Here is an 18,406-nt window from a genome sequence, read left to right on the forward strand (position 1 = left end):
AAATAACGACGAAAATATGTCAAAAGAAAAAAAGAAATAAATAAAGCTAAAACTTACAAAAAAAAAAAAGGAAAAAAAATAGTTTAAAGTAGATTTAACAAGTGTTGATGGAGCTAGAGGCTCTAGGTGTCTTTTTGATGAAAATCACCCCCTGCTCGTTTAAGATACAAGTATAAATTCAATGAAAAATATTGAATGCACACATGCTTAACATGAGTAACCCAACATAGCACATGCTGTAAGTGTACCATGTGGCTACCCAAGTAATAGATATATTGAATATTGGAGAGCAATTTCATGAGTGTTGGCTTGCCTGAGGAGAACCACTGATTATGGTTTATATTACCAGGATATCTCGTTGTATTAGAAGGATACAATCATGCAACCTAGAACAATATAAAATCTAATTCCAATATGTAACTGGTTGGCTTTTTATATTAGCAGGAATTGGTGTTAGAATTGATTGCATTTCTGGATGAATAAAGTAAGGATGAAAAATGGCTTAGAAACTTGCTAGTAAAGATACCTATTTGGTAGAAGCCATCTCCAACAATCATGATTAATTATGATAATTAGGATAAGGTCCATAACATCTCTAACAAGATTTATAGTTGGAAGACATGTGAGTCTTTAGCAACATATGGTAAGATAATTGCAAGATAAGAGTAAATACAGTTAACAAAATTGAAACAAATAAAAAATTGGGAGACCCATTTGTGAAGAGTCTCCCAAAAGAAATGGTTCCTTTGAAGTATGAGAAATTGGAATAAGTTCTGTAAAAGAAGGTTGATCTTTACAGAAACCTCACCTATGTTTTGCAAAAGAAAACATGGTTCGATGGGTACCCAAGTTATGAGGGGATTATGGTGCATTAAGTCAAAATTTTCAATTTCTGCATGAGTCAAGGATTCTACACTAAGGATGAATGGAAATCCTTCATAAATTTTTAATTTTTTACGTGTGTTGCAAACACATTAAGAGCTATATGGGTATGGAAAACAAGTTGTTTCCTAATGAGAGACTAAGAACGTTCGCTAAATAATACTCGTGAATTCAGGGTTTGAGCATATGACCATTAACTTGTTAACCTATAAAATACGTTACTTTTTAAAATCAATGTACACGGATACTCCGATGTTATCACAAAAGGTATTTGTTTCAAGACTCACTCACCTTAAATCCTTGATAGTTAAGGTTTTAAGTGTCTTACACAAAGTAAATGATCAAATTCAAAAGATACATACCGTTTAAGTACTGATCTTTACGATAATTCCAATCTCATTTCGTTTGAACTATGTTGGTTTGATCACACTCTGGCACTAAGCAGTCACTTAAGTGATATAGTCATTCTTAGGTTTTATCTATGTTTTGTTTTTAAAAAGAGGAAAAATGTTGGATATTTTCAAATATTTTGAAAAATTACTTGATTTTTGTCTTGATGAGAAGAAAATAAAAAGAAATATTTTGGTCATGATTTGGTCAATGGGTGAACGCTCCTGTGCCAAGACAATTGACCACTGCCTAGACCGAAAACCTAAGTTATAAAAATATAAGAAAAATAAATATATTATTTTTTTATGTAGGGGCATTTGACCATGTCGGTGGTGGTAGGCTATTATTCCAAGTTCAATAGTCGCACTTGTTTTGGATTGAACCTTTTAATGCAAATTTTTATTTGAATCTCCAGCTCCAATGGAGATAACTTAGCATTGACATATCATACTTGTTTTTCATCAATAATGTCCCACTTCCTATAAGTATCTGATATTGAATGATGACAAAAATCAACCCCGAAAAATAGCAGGGATGAATTGGGGCCATGGAAACTAATTGGGGGTCATGATACATTTATACCCACACCCAAAAATATATGAGGCTTCCAAAAACGAGGATGAAATACCTATTTTATCATTCTCTAATAACTAAATCTAAAATCCTAATACTAATCGAGTGAGGCCCCCATTCTCTTTTCAAAACAAAACTCTTCTTCTTTTCCTCCCTTCCCCTCTCTCTGAACCTCCATCTTCTCCATTAACGACTCGGAGGAGAATTTTTTTTCAACCGACTCTTCGCGTAATCGTCAATTAACGATTAACTTCTTCTACAAATATGGCTCGTACAAAGCAAACCGCTAGAAAAGAAAATCAAATACCTAATCTGGTAGATGCAGTTAATGCAGCGAAGGAGCATCGGAGACTGAGCAAAAAATCAAATCAGCCGGTGAAGGAAATGGCTCCGATCAGAAGGTATGTTCACTAAAACCCCCAAATGTAACTTGGGTTTGTGTTTAATTTGATGTTCTACTGAAAAATTAGGGTTTGAATCGGGAAAATAAGATTCTCAGAAATTGAGTCGTTAATCACTAGGTTTTATTTCTTAACGATTTTTCGGATGCATGTAAATTTCATCAAAAATCGTTAACCATTAGGGTGGCGGAGAAAACGATCCTTGCTGCAATTTTTTTTAGAGGTTAGAATCGTTAACAAATATATTTTTTTCTTAACGATTTTTGATCTGCATGTTAAGTTAATAAAAGATCGTTAACCATTAGTAATATGTGAAAACGACTCTAGTTAGGTTGTGTGCTAGTTTCTATAGACGACCCTTTTTATTCATCAACGACTCTATGATATGCCTAAACACATCTCTGTCCCAAATAATGAAAGGGTCGTTTATTTTTGAAAAAAATTCTGACGACCCTATGGTATGCCTAAACACATCTCTGTCCCAAATAATGAAAGGGTCGTTTATTTAAAAAAAAATTCTGACGACCCTTTGATATGCCTAAACAGATATCTGTCCCAAATAATGAAAGGGTCGTTTATTTTAAAAAAAAATTCTGACGACCATATGGTATGCCTAAACACATCTCTGTCCCAAATAATGAAAGGGTCGTTTATTTAAAAAAAAAATTGACGACCCTTTGATATGCCTAAACAGATCTCTGTCCCAAATAATGAAAGGGTCGTTTATTTTAAAAAAAAAATATGACGACCCTTTGTATTTCTTGTTTTGTTGTCTGTGACCTATAGTAGCAAGAATAAAAAAGATAAGCTTGCACTGGTAACTCCTCCATCCAGACCTCCCCGCAACACAAAATACCTAAATGTTGGTCTATTACGAGGAAAAACACCGAGTGAGGTAGCCTTACTTATCCGCGAACCCAGAGACCCATGTGATGATTCTTCTGAATTGTCCTCTTCATCCTCTCCTGATATATCTGCAACTGGAAGAATATAAGAAGAAGTCGCAGAACATGACGAAATTGATTTAGTAGGTGAATATGTTGCTTATGATGATGATGATGATGGTAATGATGGTAACGGTGGTGATGGTGGGGATGGTGGTAATCATGGAAATGAGGAGGAGGAGATTCAGGAGGAGGAGGATGAGGAGGAGGATGCGGCGCAAACACAGCCACAGTCACAGCCACAGCCGAAGAAGAAAGTGCCAAATGCACCGAGTGCGCGACACATTCCACCCACGCATTTGCAGCTTACTCGTCTACCCGGTGGGAAAACCAGAGGTGAACCTAAAGATGGCGGAAAGTTCTATTTGGATATGATAGCTCGTGGGCCCGTACCATCAATGAGACAATTGTAACGATCTCAACTTTGCTTTTCATATGATTTGTTGAGATTTAATTTCTTATGTTTTAATTCTATTTTTTTGTATTTCATAGGATCATAAGAATGCCACACGTCTTTTTAGACACCAATCTTCTTATGCAAAAATGAAAAAACGGCTCCTAGAAGGTGAACGTGCAAGAGTGCGAGACATTGTTGAAAACTCAGGTTTGTATGCTGCTGTTCAAAACTCCGTGATTGCATATGACAAGGCTGCAGTATCATGTTTTACTGAGAGGTTTTAACGCGAAGTCGATGCTTTCCAATTCCCTTTTGGAGAGATGGCGTTGATACCTTAAGACGCAGAACAGATTCTAGGATTGCAGGTTGAGGGGAAATCCACGGGTGACAAGTTCAAGAAAAACCTAGATTGGAAAAAAAATATATGAATTGACGGAGAAGTTGTTTGGATGGGATGAAAAGACGACGTATGGACTTTTTGTGAAGGGAAATAAGTACCCAAATAAAGAGTTTAAACTTAAGGAAATTAGGAAGATGTATGCGGGGTCACTTGAGAAAGACGGAGACAATGAACTACTCTCTGAAAAGGAAGTTTGTGCGACGAAAACCGCATACTTTTTGTATGTCCTTGCTTCGGTTATATTTCCCGATAGCAAAGGAAACAGAGTCAGCGTCAACCTTCTTCAACTTTTGGATACCTTGGAGGAGGTGAGTAAGTATTCTTGGGGGACTGCCATAGTAGCACATTTGAACGCTCAGCTGGCAAAGGCTTCCCGAGAACGAACTTCTCAAATGAACGGGAATTTGGCTTTACTTCAGGTAATTTGAGTTATCAAATTTGTTCGTTGTTTGTAATATATGTTGTTCTATATTTTTAGATTTAACTTTCTTTTATTGTTTTAATGTTGTTTCAGGTGTGGATTTACGAGCATTTCCTCTCATTTATCAAAGACGATGGAGACATCCAATTGGAGCCAACATGGAACAACATTAAACCAAGAGGAACTCGATACAAGTACAGTGGAAGTCAGGATAAGGAGGAAACTCAGAAGTTGAAGTTGTTAGCCATGCGCCAAAAATTGGACAACATGACAGGAAAAGAGGTAAACTTTGATCCCTATAAGGAAGATAGAGTAGGAGGAATCCAAGATCTTGCATATTACCATGGCCCTCTGTTTTACCCTTATGGATACTCAATGAACAATCCGAATAGAGTAATACGTCAGCTTGGGTATATTCAAGATTCACCTGATGAGGATTATGTACCACCGGACAGAAAGGTGTTGGCTGTTGTTTACGAACCTGAGCCTAAGACTGAGCATTAGAATAATAGGAATTTGGCTACTAGTAGGGTAGACATCTCTTGGTGGGAGCATGTTAATGAAGGTCATGAGGTAAGCGATGATTACATGCCATGGTATGAAGGCTTCTCCCACGGTCGGGTGATAAGGATTGATCAGACTACGGGTAGGAGGAGCAACAAAGCATCTTCCTCTGCTTCTACGACCGACACTAGAGATGACTCTTCCATTCTTAAGCTTGTGGTAAGTACTTATTTTTCGAATTGTGTTAATCATTTATATACAATTTTAATTATGTTAATCTTAATCAGTATTTGAATGCAAACAGAGGGAACGGGTGAAGATTTTGATGAAGTCATTTTGTTGCAAAGTGGACAAAGGAGAAGTGATAGAACCTGAGCAAAGTCGTATGTAAGCTGAGTACTGCCAACACATTGAAAATCCACAAGCAAAGAAAATGTTTGCTGATCTAGCAAAGCAATGTAAGAGGACAAGGAGAATAGCTAGCCAACTAAGACAAGAACGTGTAGAAAAGGGTAAAGGAAAGGAAGATGGTGATGATCAAGCTAGTGGAGAAGAAGTTGGTTCTCCAAGGGGCAGTCCTGGACAGGGTCCTTCAAAGAAAAGATGCACGTCATCAAGTCAGGGAAGCCAGAGAGGTCAAGGAGGAGGTCGAGGCCAAGGTCGAGGTGGTAGTCGTGGGTGAGGAGAAATTATGTCTATAACTTTAAAGTGTATGGTTTAACATCTAGAACTTATATCTTTTAGTATTGTCGACTTTAACTTACGTCTTTCTTAAATACAATTATTTTCTGTAGTTCGTACTATCGATATCTTGTGTTAATTATGTTTACAACTATGTTTAGAAGTTGTTGTGCTTATATGAATGTTAAAATGATGTGAAAATCCGAAAAATATGCCAACTTTTTGTTTGAGTCGGCAGCAAATGTTTTGCAGATGAACGACTCTAAATTTGAGTGTTAGAGTCGTCACCAAAAGTTTTGCAGATCAACGACTCAAAACCTATGGTAATGAAGTGAATGTTAGAGTCGTCAAGACAATTTTTGTAGACCAACGACTCATGGTAGGCCAAACCACCAACTCTGTTTGATTTTATTAAGGGTCGTTGACATTTATATAAAAAGTGAACGGATCTGCATTGATGACCCATCTGTTAAATTTGACGACTCTTCGATGAATTTGAACTACAACGGAGGATTAGTATGGGTAATCTAGAATCTGACACATCAAGTGTTCATCGATAAACCTCCTCGCACGTCGGTATAACGTCGTATATTTTTTGTGGTGAATGAACTTTGTTTCCCCATTACGAATCCTCCATAGCCCATTGAAACGTTCCAGCTGAAATTAAGTGAATTCGTAAATGTTAGTATGCGAAGTTTTAACGATGCCATAAGTATAAATATTATCGGATTACTCACTTTTTCTCTAAGAGGAGCTTGTGGATGATGTTGGTACACCATATTTCTAACTTTACATACTCTCGCATTGCACTTTTTATGTAGTTGAATCGAAATTCTAAGTCCCGCCATTTGCGGTTACTCGGATTCCCGGTACGCCCGTAAAAGAACTCTTTAACTCTCTTCCAAAACATTGAATAGATTTCATTCGGACGTTCACGGAACGTATTAGAAAACGATTTCACAAGACACAAATCTTCATAAGGTTCCCATTCCGCCATTGCTATTGAAAGTTTATGTACTTTGGTAGAAAATGGATGGTTTTTGGCAATTTTTTCATGAGAAGAGGGTGGTATTATATAGAAGAAAATTCCAACGGTCGGAATTTTTGAAATCCTCACTCGGGGTCGTTAGGATATAAATTAAATAAATGACGACTTCATTGGAATAGTAGCATGGGAAAATCCATACACTTGGGGTCGTTAGGATATAAATTAAGAATGTTTTACTCATCATTATACTACCTATATAAAGGCTAACGACACTTACTAGAAACTTGGAAATAGTAGCATAGGAATAAATTTTTATATTGCATTACAGATGATCTACATTACATGTTATTTCTTTTCTTTGTGCGAGAGGCAACTACCATTACGACTTCGATGTGATAAAACTGCTCTCCTCTCCATTTGGTATATGCAGCTTGGTCCGCACGTCTATCCCATTTGTACCTATTGAGAAACTCGTTGTACTTGGTGCACAATCTCATAACGTGAATTATCCTATCACGAATGTGGGACGGTAGATAATCATAGCGTAGTTTCTTGTGGTAATTGACGAAAGGACTCCAACCAACTTGAGTCCAAAATATACTCTCATCTTGATGTTCTTCGGGAAGATCTTTCACGATGTAATAGTTTTTAACCCATTCGGTCTCTTCCTCGACTTGCTTGAATACTTCCCAGAGATGTGCTTGTTCTTTTCCTCGTTTTTCAACCTCGCGCATCTCTCATCTCTTCTTCTTCCTTCGTAGGATATGGCGTAAAAGTGTATGGTTTTTTAGTAGGTCGCATGTTTCTTTTGCGTATCTCTTCTTCAATTGACAATATTGATTTGGTTGGTCACTTGCATCTTCTAAGTATGCTTTCAATTAAATTGATAGTTGATGACAAACTTGCCATTGAGAAAATGATACACTTTGATTGTTTTAAGTTCTATTAAACAGTTAATGGTTGAATCTTTATATAGAAAATAGCCCAATGGCTATTTTTTTGGGAAATAGTATCTCCAGAAAGAGCCGTTGAAGGTATATTTATGGAGTCGTTAGGGTTGAATTTTAGCAAACTAACGACCCTGTTTCAAATAAATCTCCGTCATACTAACATCCAGGAGTCGTTAGTTTATTGATAATCAGTTAACGACTTCGACAATCTATGATAAGAGTCGTTCATTTTTAAGTGGGTCCGATAACGACCCATAGTTATCAAAACATCCAGGAGACCCTCGTTTATGGTCTGACAGAGTCGTTAGTTTATTGATAATCAATTAACGACTTCGACAATCTATGATAAGAGTCGTTCATTTTTTAATGGGCTCGATAACGATCGTTAATTTCCAAAACATGCAGGAGACCATCACATTTGGACTACATGGGTCGTTTATATATATGAATACTTACTTAAATACTCAAGTTTATAAGGCAAGAGTCGTTATCCTAAATTTCTTAAATGTAGACCATAGTATTAGTGATAATATAAACATCCAAAAAGTATGCTTCACAATAGTAAGCTCCAAAAACAAAACAACTCCTTCCACATTTAGTCGCACATGTCAACGTGTTCAGGCATTGTACTTGGTGTTCCTTCCAAAGCATTCCACATGTTCATTCCATACTCGTACTGGTGTGTCCATTCCTTGGTGTAGTCTCCCCAATAACCATAGGCCACCCGTGGTAGAGGACATTCTTCGGAAATCTTCAAACCTATGTAATGGTTATCGTTGACATGTGCCATTACAATTCTTCTTTTCTTTATCACCGCCTCGCAACTAGTTCTTGAGGGTACGTACATACAAGAGCCACCCGGATAGCCTTTGCTGAATACAATCACAACACAAGTGAATGTTTCCGCTAAAAGTTGACCGCCAAAAGGCATTTTTATCCAAAACTTATAACCGGCCGTCTTCGACCCCTTCCGCCATTTCACGTTAGATACCAACTCTTTGAACTTCAATTCTTTCTCTTTTGAATCCCCTTGCATGATCATGGTTAAATAGAGTTTCTTTCCTCCACAAGTTTAGCCGCCATCTTGTTCTTGCATATTCGATTTGGGTGAGGTTGAGTTCGTCGGCTTGCTCGAAATGCCCTAATTGTTCGGTTTCCACATGGTAACCACAATTCCCATCCCCATCAACGTCTTCGGTGGATATAAGGTGATCTAAGATGACATAAGGAAGTTGGTCGGTATACTCTTTGTACAAAGTGTAAGCAACACGATGTGGTCTTCCTTGCGAATCCCTAGGTGTCTTAGGATTACCCTTTATACCTCTTATCGTCACCATACCACTAGTTTGGCTTTGATGGGTACCGACCACATGCTCAATAATATCCATATCTTCATTTTATTGCATTTTTGACCGACCTCGTTTCTTAGGAATTAAAGACTTTTCGTACTCCTCATATTCCGCCTGGACATGCTCATGACGTGATAGGTCTCTATCGCAACCCTTGTCATTGTTAACAGTTTCTCTAAATGACATTTTAATTGTCGGTCTTCCTGGTGGTTTTTGTTTGATGGCCTCTTCTTCAAACCCCAAGCTCTTACGGGAGGTCGGCCACAAGTTAGCAACCAAAATGCGTCTTCCTGCACAATTCATTTTTCGTTAATGTACTTGCCAATCTCCAAGTCTCCAAATTCTTCATCGGCTAAACCCGTGGGCTTTGGGATGAATGAAAGTTGATGCCAGAATGGATCGATATCTTCAAGAGGAATGGAACCTTTGTACCCATAAAGTTTATGTTTACAAGGGAGGCCGAGCCAAATATCGGTTGTACAATTACACTTCGTATTCATCACCTTTCCCGCCTCCGCTTTATCTCTAAAATCTATAAGCGTATCCATCATATAATTAATTACCCACCATGATACTTAGTGTGCTACCAACCGTAACAAAGCTTTGTCCCTTACGTGTTGCATCAAAAAACGGTCTTTACTCAACTCCATCTGAGTGACTATTTTTCTTAGGTCATCCTTTGCGTGCTCGTGAATAGCTTCTTGTACGATAACTACCCCACCCCTATTTTGATCCAATTTTTTTTTTCAAACACCCGTGAGACTGCTCTGCAAGACTTGTAGGCTCATTTTTGAAGTTCTTGTATTTATTGGTCCATGCATAAAAAAACTTCTCCTTCCAAGGATTCAACCATGTATTCAGGCCATACTCAACAACCTTCTTATGATTCGTTCTCCAAACATCAATAAACTTCTGCAAGTTGGCATAATACTTAACCTCTGTTTTCGAATGAGCCAAATAGCCACAATCTTGGCAAAAAACTTTCCATACATCCCCCTCTTCATCGTATTTTTCCTTTTCTTTATTTTTCTCTTCCGCTCGCTCTTTTTTGGAAAGTTTACTTAAACGCTCATCTTCTTCCTTAGAACATTGATTACCCTTCTTAGTATGGATCTTTTGGATTTGATTCTTGCAAATAGAAAAAAGATTGGTTTGGATGTGCCACGTACAAAGAAATTGTTGAGCAAGTGGAAAGACTTGACGAACGGCACTCATAATTGCAAAATCTTTATCCGTAAATATAACCTGTGGCATCTCTTCTCCACGGTAAATCAACCTCACTTGTTCCAACGCCCAAACATAGTCCTCTATTTCTTCTTTTTCCATAAAGCACCATGCAACGGTGAATGAATTTTTATCCGAAGTATGGCTTTCCACGTTCAACATCGGCATGTTATACTTGTTTGTCTTTTAGGTGCAATCTATGAATAAAACCTGGTAAAATACTGAGCCAAATCCATCATCCTTGGATGTGCAAGAAAAATATGAGTCACTTTCTCATCCGGATCCACCTTAGTTTGCATGGCGTAGTTAAGAGTTTCTGCTAACTACTCTGATTGTTGCATAATGAACCTACCATCCCATCCAGTTCTCTTAATTGTTGCTTTGGCGGCGTTGATTGTGGAAATGGTGGACAAGTTATCCTTATCTTCCGCCCTTATTGCATTTAGGATTTTAAGTGGTCTAAATCCCTCCATCTGCCTAACTTTATCCATCTGATGTGGTTTCAACCGGGCATATGAAGGGTGTCCATATAACTTTGTGGGTGGAGGATGGTTGTAACGACCGTCCGGAATACTATACAATCGAAATAGATCGGCTTCATGGCGTCTTTTGAAAACAATCCTGAACGGGCATTCACACTTCTTCGAATTTGTTCTATAGACCCTAGTCGTCTTCTTCTCATACTTGTAATTCTTTCCTTTGTGACTTTGTCCCTTCGTACCCGCTCTCTCGCATACCATTTCCATCTTGTTACCATCGACGTGTCTACTTTGAACAACCACACACATCTTCTCTTTTGCCTTAGGGATAAGCCATTCCTTGATGTCATCCTTGGTTTCCCATGTCTACATTGAGCAAACAATTAAATTAGACAACCATGAGATCACTAGTAAAATTATTTTAATATATAAATATATCGACTCGGTTAAGGTAAACGTACCAAATCAGTCATATAGTGTTGGGAGGCATCCGGACCCAATGTAGATACGGGTTCTGGCTGGGAGCATTGTCGAACTACCAACTAAAAAACAAAACACAAAACCATTAAATTAGAGGTTCGTCAAGATATTATATGCATATCAACGACACCACATAAAGTCGTTAACAAATCTTTTGCAGGTTAACGACTTTGATTCATCTTATATTAGAGTCGTCAATCTGCTAAAATGACAATTGTCGATACTTTAACAAAGGTTGACGACTCTCCGTGTACACTAACCACTTCTGATAAATATATATACACCATTCTGCTCGGTTTTCTTCTAGAGTCGTAAGGTTATATATGTCCAACCTGACGACGAAATATACTGAGTCTAAGAGTCGTTTAGTTGTAAAGGAATTTTAGTAACGACTCATGATAGAATTTGCATTTATTGGAGAATTTAACTCAACCAAATGTGGTTGAGGAAGTTGGGTCGCTCAATTTTATAAATAGAGACCCATATCTCACCTCTTCCTTATCAAAACCCTAATTATCAACCTTCTCTTCTCCTTCTCAAAATAAGAGAAAACACCATGACTACTCCCCACACTTCCGAAGAGAATTGCGCCATTGCGAGAGCTTGGTTGACAGTCACAAACCACTTTGAAGTCTAGAAAAAGACATTGATGAAACATCGGATGCTTGGTGGAACCGCGTATTCATTGTTTTTGTGGCATTTGACGAAAATTGCAACTCAAGGTCTTTGAAACAAGTCAAGGAACGCTTCAAGGAGATAAAATTCGAGTGTGATGTTTTGAAAAGAGAATTTACGGCCGTAAGGGAATCCTTTCCGGATATGCTGAGTTTTATAAGAGTAAGTATTTAAACAAGAGGTAAAACTTATCCAAAGCTTTGATCGATACTAACTAAGTATATTTGCGTTTTCATTTTCAGATGAAGAAGGCGTATGGATACTACGAGGTGCTTCGTGGGAAAAAGTTTGAGTTACATGTTGCTACTTTATCTTCAATGGAACCATGTATAATTACATGCTTTATGATTGAGTGTAGAAGTGCATCGTTATCATGTATTGTATTTAACTCTATGAAAGATGTATGACTTTTACAATTCAATGAAATGGTTCTATGAAATCAGAAATTATTAAAAAAATAAAAACAGTTAGAGTCGTCAATATTAAAGGTGTATAAAAAAACGACTCTCATTTAATATGAAAGGGTCGTCCGTATATAGTAATGCTTAACTGACGACCCTTAGAGTGATAGCTACAGAGATTAAAAGGTTTTTTAGTCGTTCGGTTCTAAATATATAGAGTTAACGACTCTATATGACCCAAAAGATGGAGTCGTCATCTTTTAGGAACCTCATTGATGATTTTTCATAACTGAACAATAGAATCGTTTATTTTGGTGCCAATTCATTGACGACTCTACAGGGTCGTTAGTTAATTATACTCACGACCTAACGACCCTCAACTAAGCTGTTGCATAGTGACCATGAATCGACCACTTGGAGCACCATTCATGCGATTTGAAGAGTATAGGAAGTTTACCTGATTGTTTAGATCTTGGGGTTCCTCATTTTGAGTGTTGGTTCCTTCATTTTGAGCAATGAGATCTTCATTTGCACCATTGTTCATAGCTTCCTCTATCAACATCTCCTCATCAAACATCCAATCCATATAATTAGTTGAGACAATCTTGCCATCAACGCAATCATTTTTGTTGTTTGAAGCTTCACCAACATCATTTCCTCCACTAGAATCACTCATTTCAAATAACCCTAAGTTTTTCCCCAAAACTCAACTTCTTCTTCTCCACAACACAAAAACAAAAATTTTCTTTTATCAAATTTTTATCCCTAAATCTGATTTTAATCTACCCAAATTAATTAACAACTAATCAACACTCAATTAACACTAATAATCCAGGGGTAGTTTAGCCATTTCTAAAAAAGTGGGATAAGGGATAACTCTCAATTACTATTTCATGACCTTTTTTCTCCTGTAGCTAGGGGTCCCCAATTACTATTTCAGGGTCCCCAATTCAGCCTTGAAAAATAGAGAAACATGATTTTTTTCTTTTTTCTTCTCAATTCCTTGTTTATTGGCATCGTCAGACACCTGTTTAGTGTGTTTCTGGTAAAATCAAGGTTGTACTAATCTTGAGTTCGATTACCTTAATCAGAGGTTTCATTGTACTTTGAAGTCAATAATTCAGTAATTCGATACTTGCAAAATTAAATATGAAAAAATAAAAGTATCGTCTAAAAAAATCTTGCATTAAAGCTTTGAAATTAGAGATACAACAATTTTTAGGCGACTGTTTCATCCTACATCATGAATTGAGTTGTCAAATTATGCTGACTTGTGCAAAGCGGGAGACATAAAATTTTAAGCATACATACTTACAAAATGAACGACATCCTTTGGGATGAAAAATTGGCTAATAATTTTTAATTACCATTATATAAAGCTATAGTATTTATCATATATTCTTCTTGCACAATCTATAATCTTATGGTGTTTATCTAACGAATAATGAACTATTTCAGACGGAGTTCTTCCTTAATCAGGAACACCTGGTACATATTTATTTAGGAGATAATGCTGGACTCTAGTTAGTAATTCGGCGAATTATTCCGTATCGCTCGGGAACGAATCATACGGGTGACCTATTGAAAGTTCGACCCAGGTACGCGTGTTATATGAAGATCCCGAACTATTCACGGCTTTTACGTACCAAATCAAAATATATTAAGTTCGGACGGGAAAAATAGGGTTAGGACTTCGGACTTTTTTTTAGTATAAATAGAAACTTTGGAGAGTGAATTTGGATTTCTTCTTACCTTCTTCTACTTCTCAGTCTCACTGCATCTGCGGCACACTAAAACTATGATTTAGTGTCTTCAAAACCGTAAATTGAATATCTGCTTCTAAGGATTTCTATCCTATAATTTGGCGACAAGGTATGGCATGATTCCATCAACCCTATTTTGTGTTGTATTTTTATGTTTGATTCTGATTTGTTTGGTTTCAATCTGATTTTATGGATTCAATTGGACCAATAGTATGTGTATTTATAGATACTTTTGATTAAATTTGTGTGGTGCAATATGAATATCAATCCATGATGTTGCATTACAGATTTAGATCTGATTTATGTTGGATTGTATTGAATCCCTGATTGGTTATATCCTTAGATTAGATATTTTGTTATTGCAATTTTAGTTGATTAATAATATTATGAAGAATGAATTAGGTTATAGATTTATGAATAATATTATGAGGGATTGATTTGGATTCATATGTTTATAAATTAATATAATTATATAAGAATTTCAACTTTCTTTCTCTAGTTTTGTTGATTCTTAAAACTAGTTTCATTATGTATTTGGTAGGAGATGACGAAGATAAAAGACAAATTTTGGGAATATGCAGAGAAACTGAATAACCGTTTCAAATGTAAGTACTGCAAAAGAGATTTTACTGGAGGAATAACAAGAGTGAAGTCTTATTTATCATGTATTAAAGGCCGTGACATTGCTGTTTGTGCACAAGTACCTGAGGAAGTACAAGCATTAGCTGTTATTGCAGTTGGGGAGACCGGTGTTACTGTTAGTGGAAATAAAAGAGATAGATCATCTACTGAGAGAGTTGGGGAGAGCAGTGTTAGTGTTCGTGAAGAACCAAACTTCAATACCTGCAATGCTAAGCAAAAAGGATAAAGATGCGGTGGACATGAAAGTAGCTCTTTGTTTCTTCTTGAATAACATTGCTTTTAATGTTATACAGACACCAGGGTTTATTGAGATGATTAAGGCTGTCTCGGACTATGGTATTGGATATTTATTACCTAGTTATTCTACTCTTCGAACCAAATTGGTTGTCAATACTAAAGCAGATGTGGAACGTTACGTAAATGAAGTCAAAGAATCTTGGAGTTTAACTGGATGCACTATCATGTCAGATATATGGACAGATATGAAGAAACAATCGTTTATAAATGTGGTTGCTTACTCACCAAAAGGGAAAGTATTCTTAAAATCAGTTGAAAGATCCGGAGAGCCGAACACAGGTTTATTTATAAGGGAGGTACTTTTATCAGTTATTGAAGATATTGGTGTTGAAAATGTAGTGCAAATTGTGACCGACAATGCTTCAAACTATGGACTTGCTTGCAACCTGATCATGGAAGAGTATTCCCACATAATCAAATCAAAGTGTGCTGCTCATGGAGTTCAATAGCTGTTTGAGGATATATACGATTCTGTTGATTGGGTTCGAGATATTTTTCTCAAAGCAAGAAAGATATATGACCATCTCTATAGGCATATCATTCTTTTGGACTTAATGATAGAGCATACCAAGAAAGATTTGAGAAAGTATTCTAAAACCATATTTGAGTCTCACTTTCTTATGCTTCAATCTATTTCAGATATTGAAGATGGTTTGAGAAACTTGGTCGTGTCGGTTGAATATAGAAACATGTCATACATCAAAGGAGTTGTTGCTGACATAGTCAAAGAGCTTATACAAGGAACACCATTTTGGGAGGATGGGAAAGAGCTAATTTCAGCCATGGAGACATTGGTAAAGGTATTACGGTTAGTTGACGGTGATGGGTCAACTTCAGGCTACATTTATAAAGCAACAGATAGAGCACGAAAAGCAATTAAACAACGATGTGAAGAGGATCATGTTAAGTACATGCATATATGGGAATTGTTTGAATTCAGAGCGAAATCTAACTTGCTTCATGAGGTTCATGCTGCTACCATGTATTTGAACCCTCGCTTCATGTTTGATGGGAAGAATTTATATACTAATGGAGATGTGCAAGCTACCTTGTCATATATTTATGATAAACTGATTGATACCACTAAAAGAACTAAGTTTTCGCAAGAGCTTTTACTCTATAATGGAAAGCATCCAAAGATCTTTACAAACATCTCAATGGATCAACTCAGTAATTGTCATCCAAGTAAGTTTTTTTTAATGAATTTTATTTTTTGTTTTTGGATAATTAGTCGTATCTAGGGTGTATTATTTATCTAATTTTATGGCCTTATTGTAGGGGTGTGGTGGGAAGCAAATGGAAGCTATGTTCCTATACTAAGAAAGGTTACTATTCGTTTGTTAAGTCAGCCATGTAGTGCTTCAGCATGTGAATGTAACTGGAGTGCCTTTGATGCAGCACAAACAAAGAAGAGAAACAGATTGACACCACAGATGTTAGAAGATCTTGTGTATATAAGGGTGAACTCGTTAATGCTAAAAAATTCCGTGCAATTTGAGTTACTAGATAGAGATCCCATTAATCTTGGCAACCTCGCAGAGTGGGACACTTAAGTTGTGGATGGCAATCTAGATAAAGCTATAGATGAAGGTTTTGTAACCAATACTCAGAGTGACCAGAATGCTTCTTGGATGGATAGAATGTGTAGCGGTATTGCGACGTCTTCGAGAATGAATTATCGTCGTCAGTAGGTACTTAACACTTGAATAAATTAGGTTCTAACTGACACATCTAATTGCTCGATATGTGTCTATATTTTGATTTTTTGTGGAGTTAAAACTTGAAACATTACTCCAGTAACTTAACCTGTTATATATATACAGGGTATAAATAGACTATATCTGTCAGAATCCAATATATATGTATAAATATTTTGTATTTTGAACTATGTATTTGCAGGATTATATATAAATTCTGAATATCTGTTATTATATGGTTGCCGAATTTTCAATGACGAACTCATATTTGTAAATCGAATTATACACGTACGTATGTCGTTCCGTATTACTCCCGTACCACGAATCGTTGACCGAACTCTTGACCGAATTCGATTTTCACAAATCCGTATAATACGCGTAGGTATCCCATTCTGAACGTATCCCGTATTCCGAATTGCTAACTAGGTGATGCACGCGTGAGTGTGTATTCTGTACGGATCTAATTAATTGTTTAAAGGTAGCTCTTGGTATTCACTATTCATCTTTTACACTGTTCAGGGGTTGGCAGCTAATTCCCCTAGGTCCATCCTATCATGTGAGCTAGTCTTATTATTTTTTGATTCACTTGAGCTTGGTCTTAGTATTATTTTATGATTTACACTTTCATTTGATCAAGTATGAGGAGCCTATGTCCGTGAAATAGTCACTACCCTGGCAATTGTTGCACAGTAATGCTTAGTCTACCGCGGTACTATTACCGCCAGATATCCCGCCCCTCACACCCTTTCAGTGGGATCCATATGCCCACCCCTTGCTAACTCCAGCGGGTCTCATGGATTCTCTCACGCGGGATTTTGACGGTGAATTCCGCGGTTAACGTAACATCACTGATTGTTGCAAACCTATATATTTATTTTAATAGCAAAAAATTTAAAATGGAATTGAAGCTTGTATACCTTTCTATGTTTCAAGGAAGAAAAAAAAGTCAACCTACCTTTCTCGTTGTTGAGTGGTTCCAACTGATTTTCAAGTATTTTTTGCTTCAGAACCCGACCATGCTCCTGCATGACATGGCCCGAAAAATGGGAGGATTCCTGCTACTCATCAGAAAGAACATCACTCGTTTAAAAAATCAGCCTTTGAGAGTTGGGATATTCCGATATACTTCCTGAATGCCTAGGTGCGGAACCATGGAAATGCACCACTCCAATAAATAAACTATAGTAAAATATCCATAAATTAATAATTTCATGAAAAAATATTTTTTGTCGGTCTCCAATTGGATCGGCATGCAAAATTAATAATTTTGCTAAATTTATAAGATACTTTTGTATAAAATAGTTTTCTTTATTTTTATTCTTCTAATTTTTAAAAAGGTGTTGGAGCCCAGCTTGTTGCTAGGTTACCAACAAAATTTTTTGTATAAGATATATTTTTTTTTTTATTCTTATAATTTATAAGATAACATAAACTTTAAGTGTAAAATAAATATTTAACTAATATAAAAAAAATGAATGATTATTATACTTGGCCTGTTTGAGGCCTATAAAATCTATTTGGGGCTTATCATTTTCCTCAAAACCTAGAGAAGGGATAAGTGGTGGTGTCTAAACTAGGTAAAAGTACTAAGTTATATGCACTATTAAAATTCAATCCTAAGTCATATCTTTATAAATTTGAAACCTTTTCAAAATCAAAACCGATTCAAATCATTTCCCTCACAAACTAAAATTAAAAGCTAACTTCATGAATCGATTCTAACTATACACTGATCGATTTAAAAGAAATTTCATCATCCATTTTTTTTAAAAAATATTCAAACTAAACATCGTCGATTGAAACCTATTACTCTTAATTATACTTTTGATTGATTTATCCATTCAAGATTCAAAATTATAAACAATCTT

General features: G+C 36.4%; 3 protein-coding genes across 3 annotated transcripts; 2 read left to right on the top strand and 1 right to left on the bottom strand.

Annotated features, from left to right (window-relative positions):
• The first annotated feature begins 4,121 nt into the window (after nt 1-4,121).
• On the top strand, nt 4,122-4,912 carry LOC113341865 (protein MAIN-LIKE 1-like). Its single transcript, XM_026586583.1, has 2 exons — nt 4,122-4,406; nt 4,502-4,912. Exons 1-2 carry the CDS (start codon nt 4,122-4,124, stop codon nt 4,910-4,912), a joined length of 696 nt encoding a protein of 231 aa, XP_026442368.1.
• A 5,515-nt stretch (nt 4,913-10,427) lies between these two features.
• On the bottom strand, nt 10,428-11,350 carry LOC113341866. Its single transcript, XM_026586584.1, has 3 exons — nt 11,324-11,350; nt 11,045-11,125; nt 10,428-10,949 (listed from the first exon to the last, which is right to left on the bottom strand). The coding sequence occupies exons 1-3, from the start codon at nt 11,348-11,350 to the stop codon at nt 10,428-10,430; spliced, it is 630 nt and encodes a 209-aa protein (XP_026442369.1).
• A 3,096-nt stretch (nt 11,351-14,446) lies between these two features.
• On the top strand, nt 14,447-15,290 carry LOC113341868. Its single transcript, XM_026586585.1, has 2 exons — nt 14,447-14,719; nt 14,838-15,290. The coding sequence occupies exons 1-2, from the start codon at nt 14,447-14,449 to the stop codon at nt 15,288-15,290; spliced, it is 726 nt and encodes a 241-aa protein (XP_026442370.1).
• Nucleotides 15,291-18,406: the final 3,116 nt, after the last annotated feature.

Source organism: Papaver somniferum, unplaced genomic scaffold (assembly GCF_003573695.1).
Source record: "Papaver somniferum cultivar HN1 unplaced genomic scaffold, ASM357369v1 unplaced-scaffold_32, whole genome shotgun sequence".
NCBI classification, from domain to species: Eukaryota; Viridiplantae; Streptophyta; class Magnoliopsida; order Ranunculales; family Papaveraceae; genus Papaver; species Papaver somniferum.

What these genes read in the sequence shown, in the direction of transcription:
- LOC113341865 (XM_026586583.1), top strand. Translation starts at nt 4,122, where the DNA reads ATGTATGCGGGGTCACTTGAGAAAGACGGAGACAATGAACTACTCTCT. An exon ending in GGAATTTGGCTTTACTTCAG is followed by an intron (nt 4,407 to 4,501) that starts GTAATTTGAGTT and finishes ATGTTGTTTCAG; the next exon opens with GTGTGGATTTACGAGCATTT.
- LOC113341866 (XM_026586584.1), bottom strand. Translation starts at nt 11,350, where the DNA reads ATGGTGTATATATATTTATCAGAAGTG. An exon ending in ATATATATTTATCAGAAGTG is followed by an intron (nt 11,126 to 11,323) that starts GTTAGTGTACAC and finishes TTTGTTTTTTAG; the next exon opens with TTGGTAGTTCGACAATGCTC. An exon ending in AACACTATATGACTGATTTG is followed by an intron (nt 10,950 to 11,044) that starts GTACGTTTACCT and finishes TGCTCAATGTAG; the next exon opens with ACATGGGAAACCAAGGATGA.
- LOC113341868 (XM_026586585.1), top strand. Translation starts at nt 14,447, where the DNA reads ATGACGAAGATAAAAGACAAATTTTGGGAATATGCAGAGAAACTGAAT. An exon ending in TTGGGGAGAGCAGTGTTAGT is followed by an intron (nt 14,720 to 14,837) that starts GTTCGTGAAGAA and finishes AATGTTATACAG; the next exon opens with ACACCAGGGTTTATTGAGAT.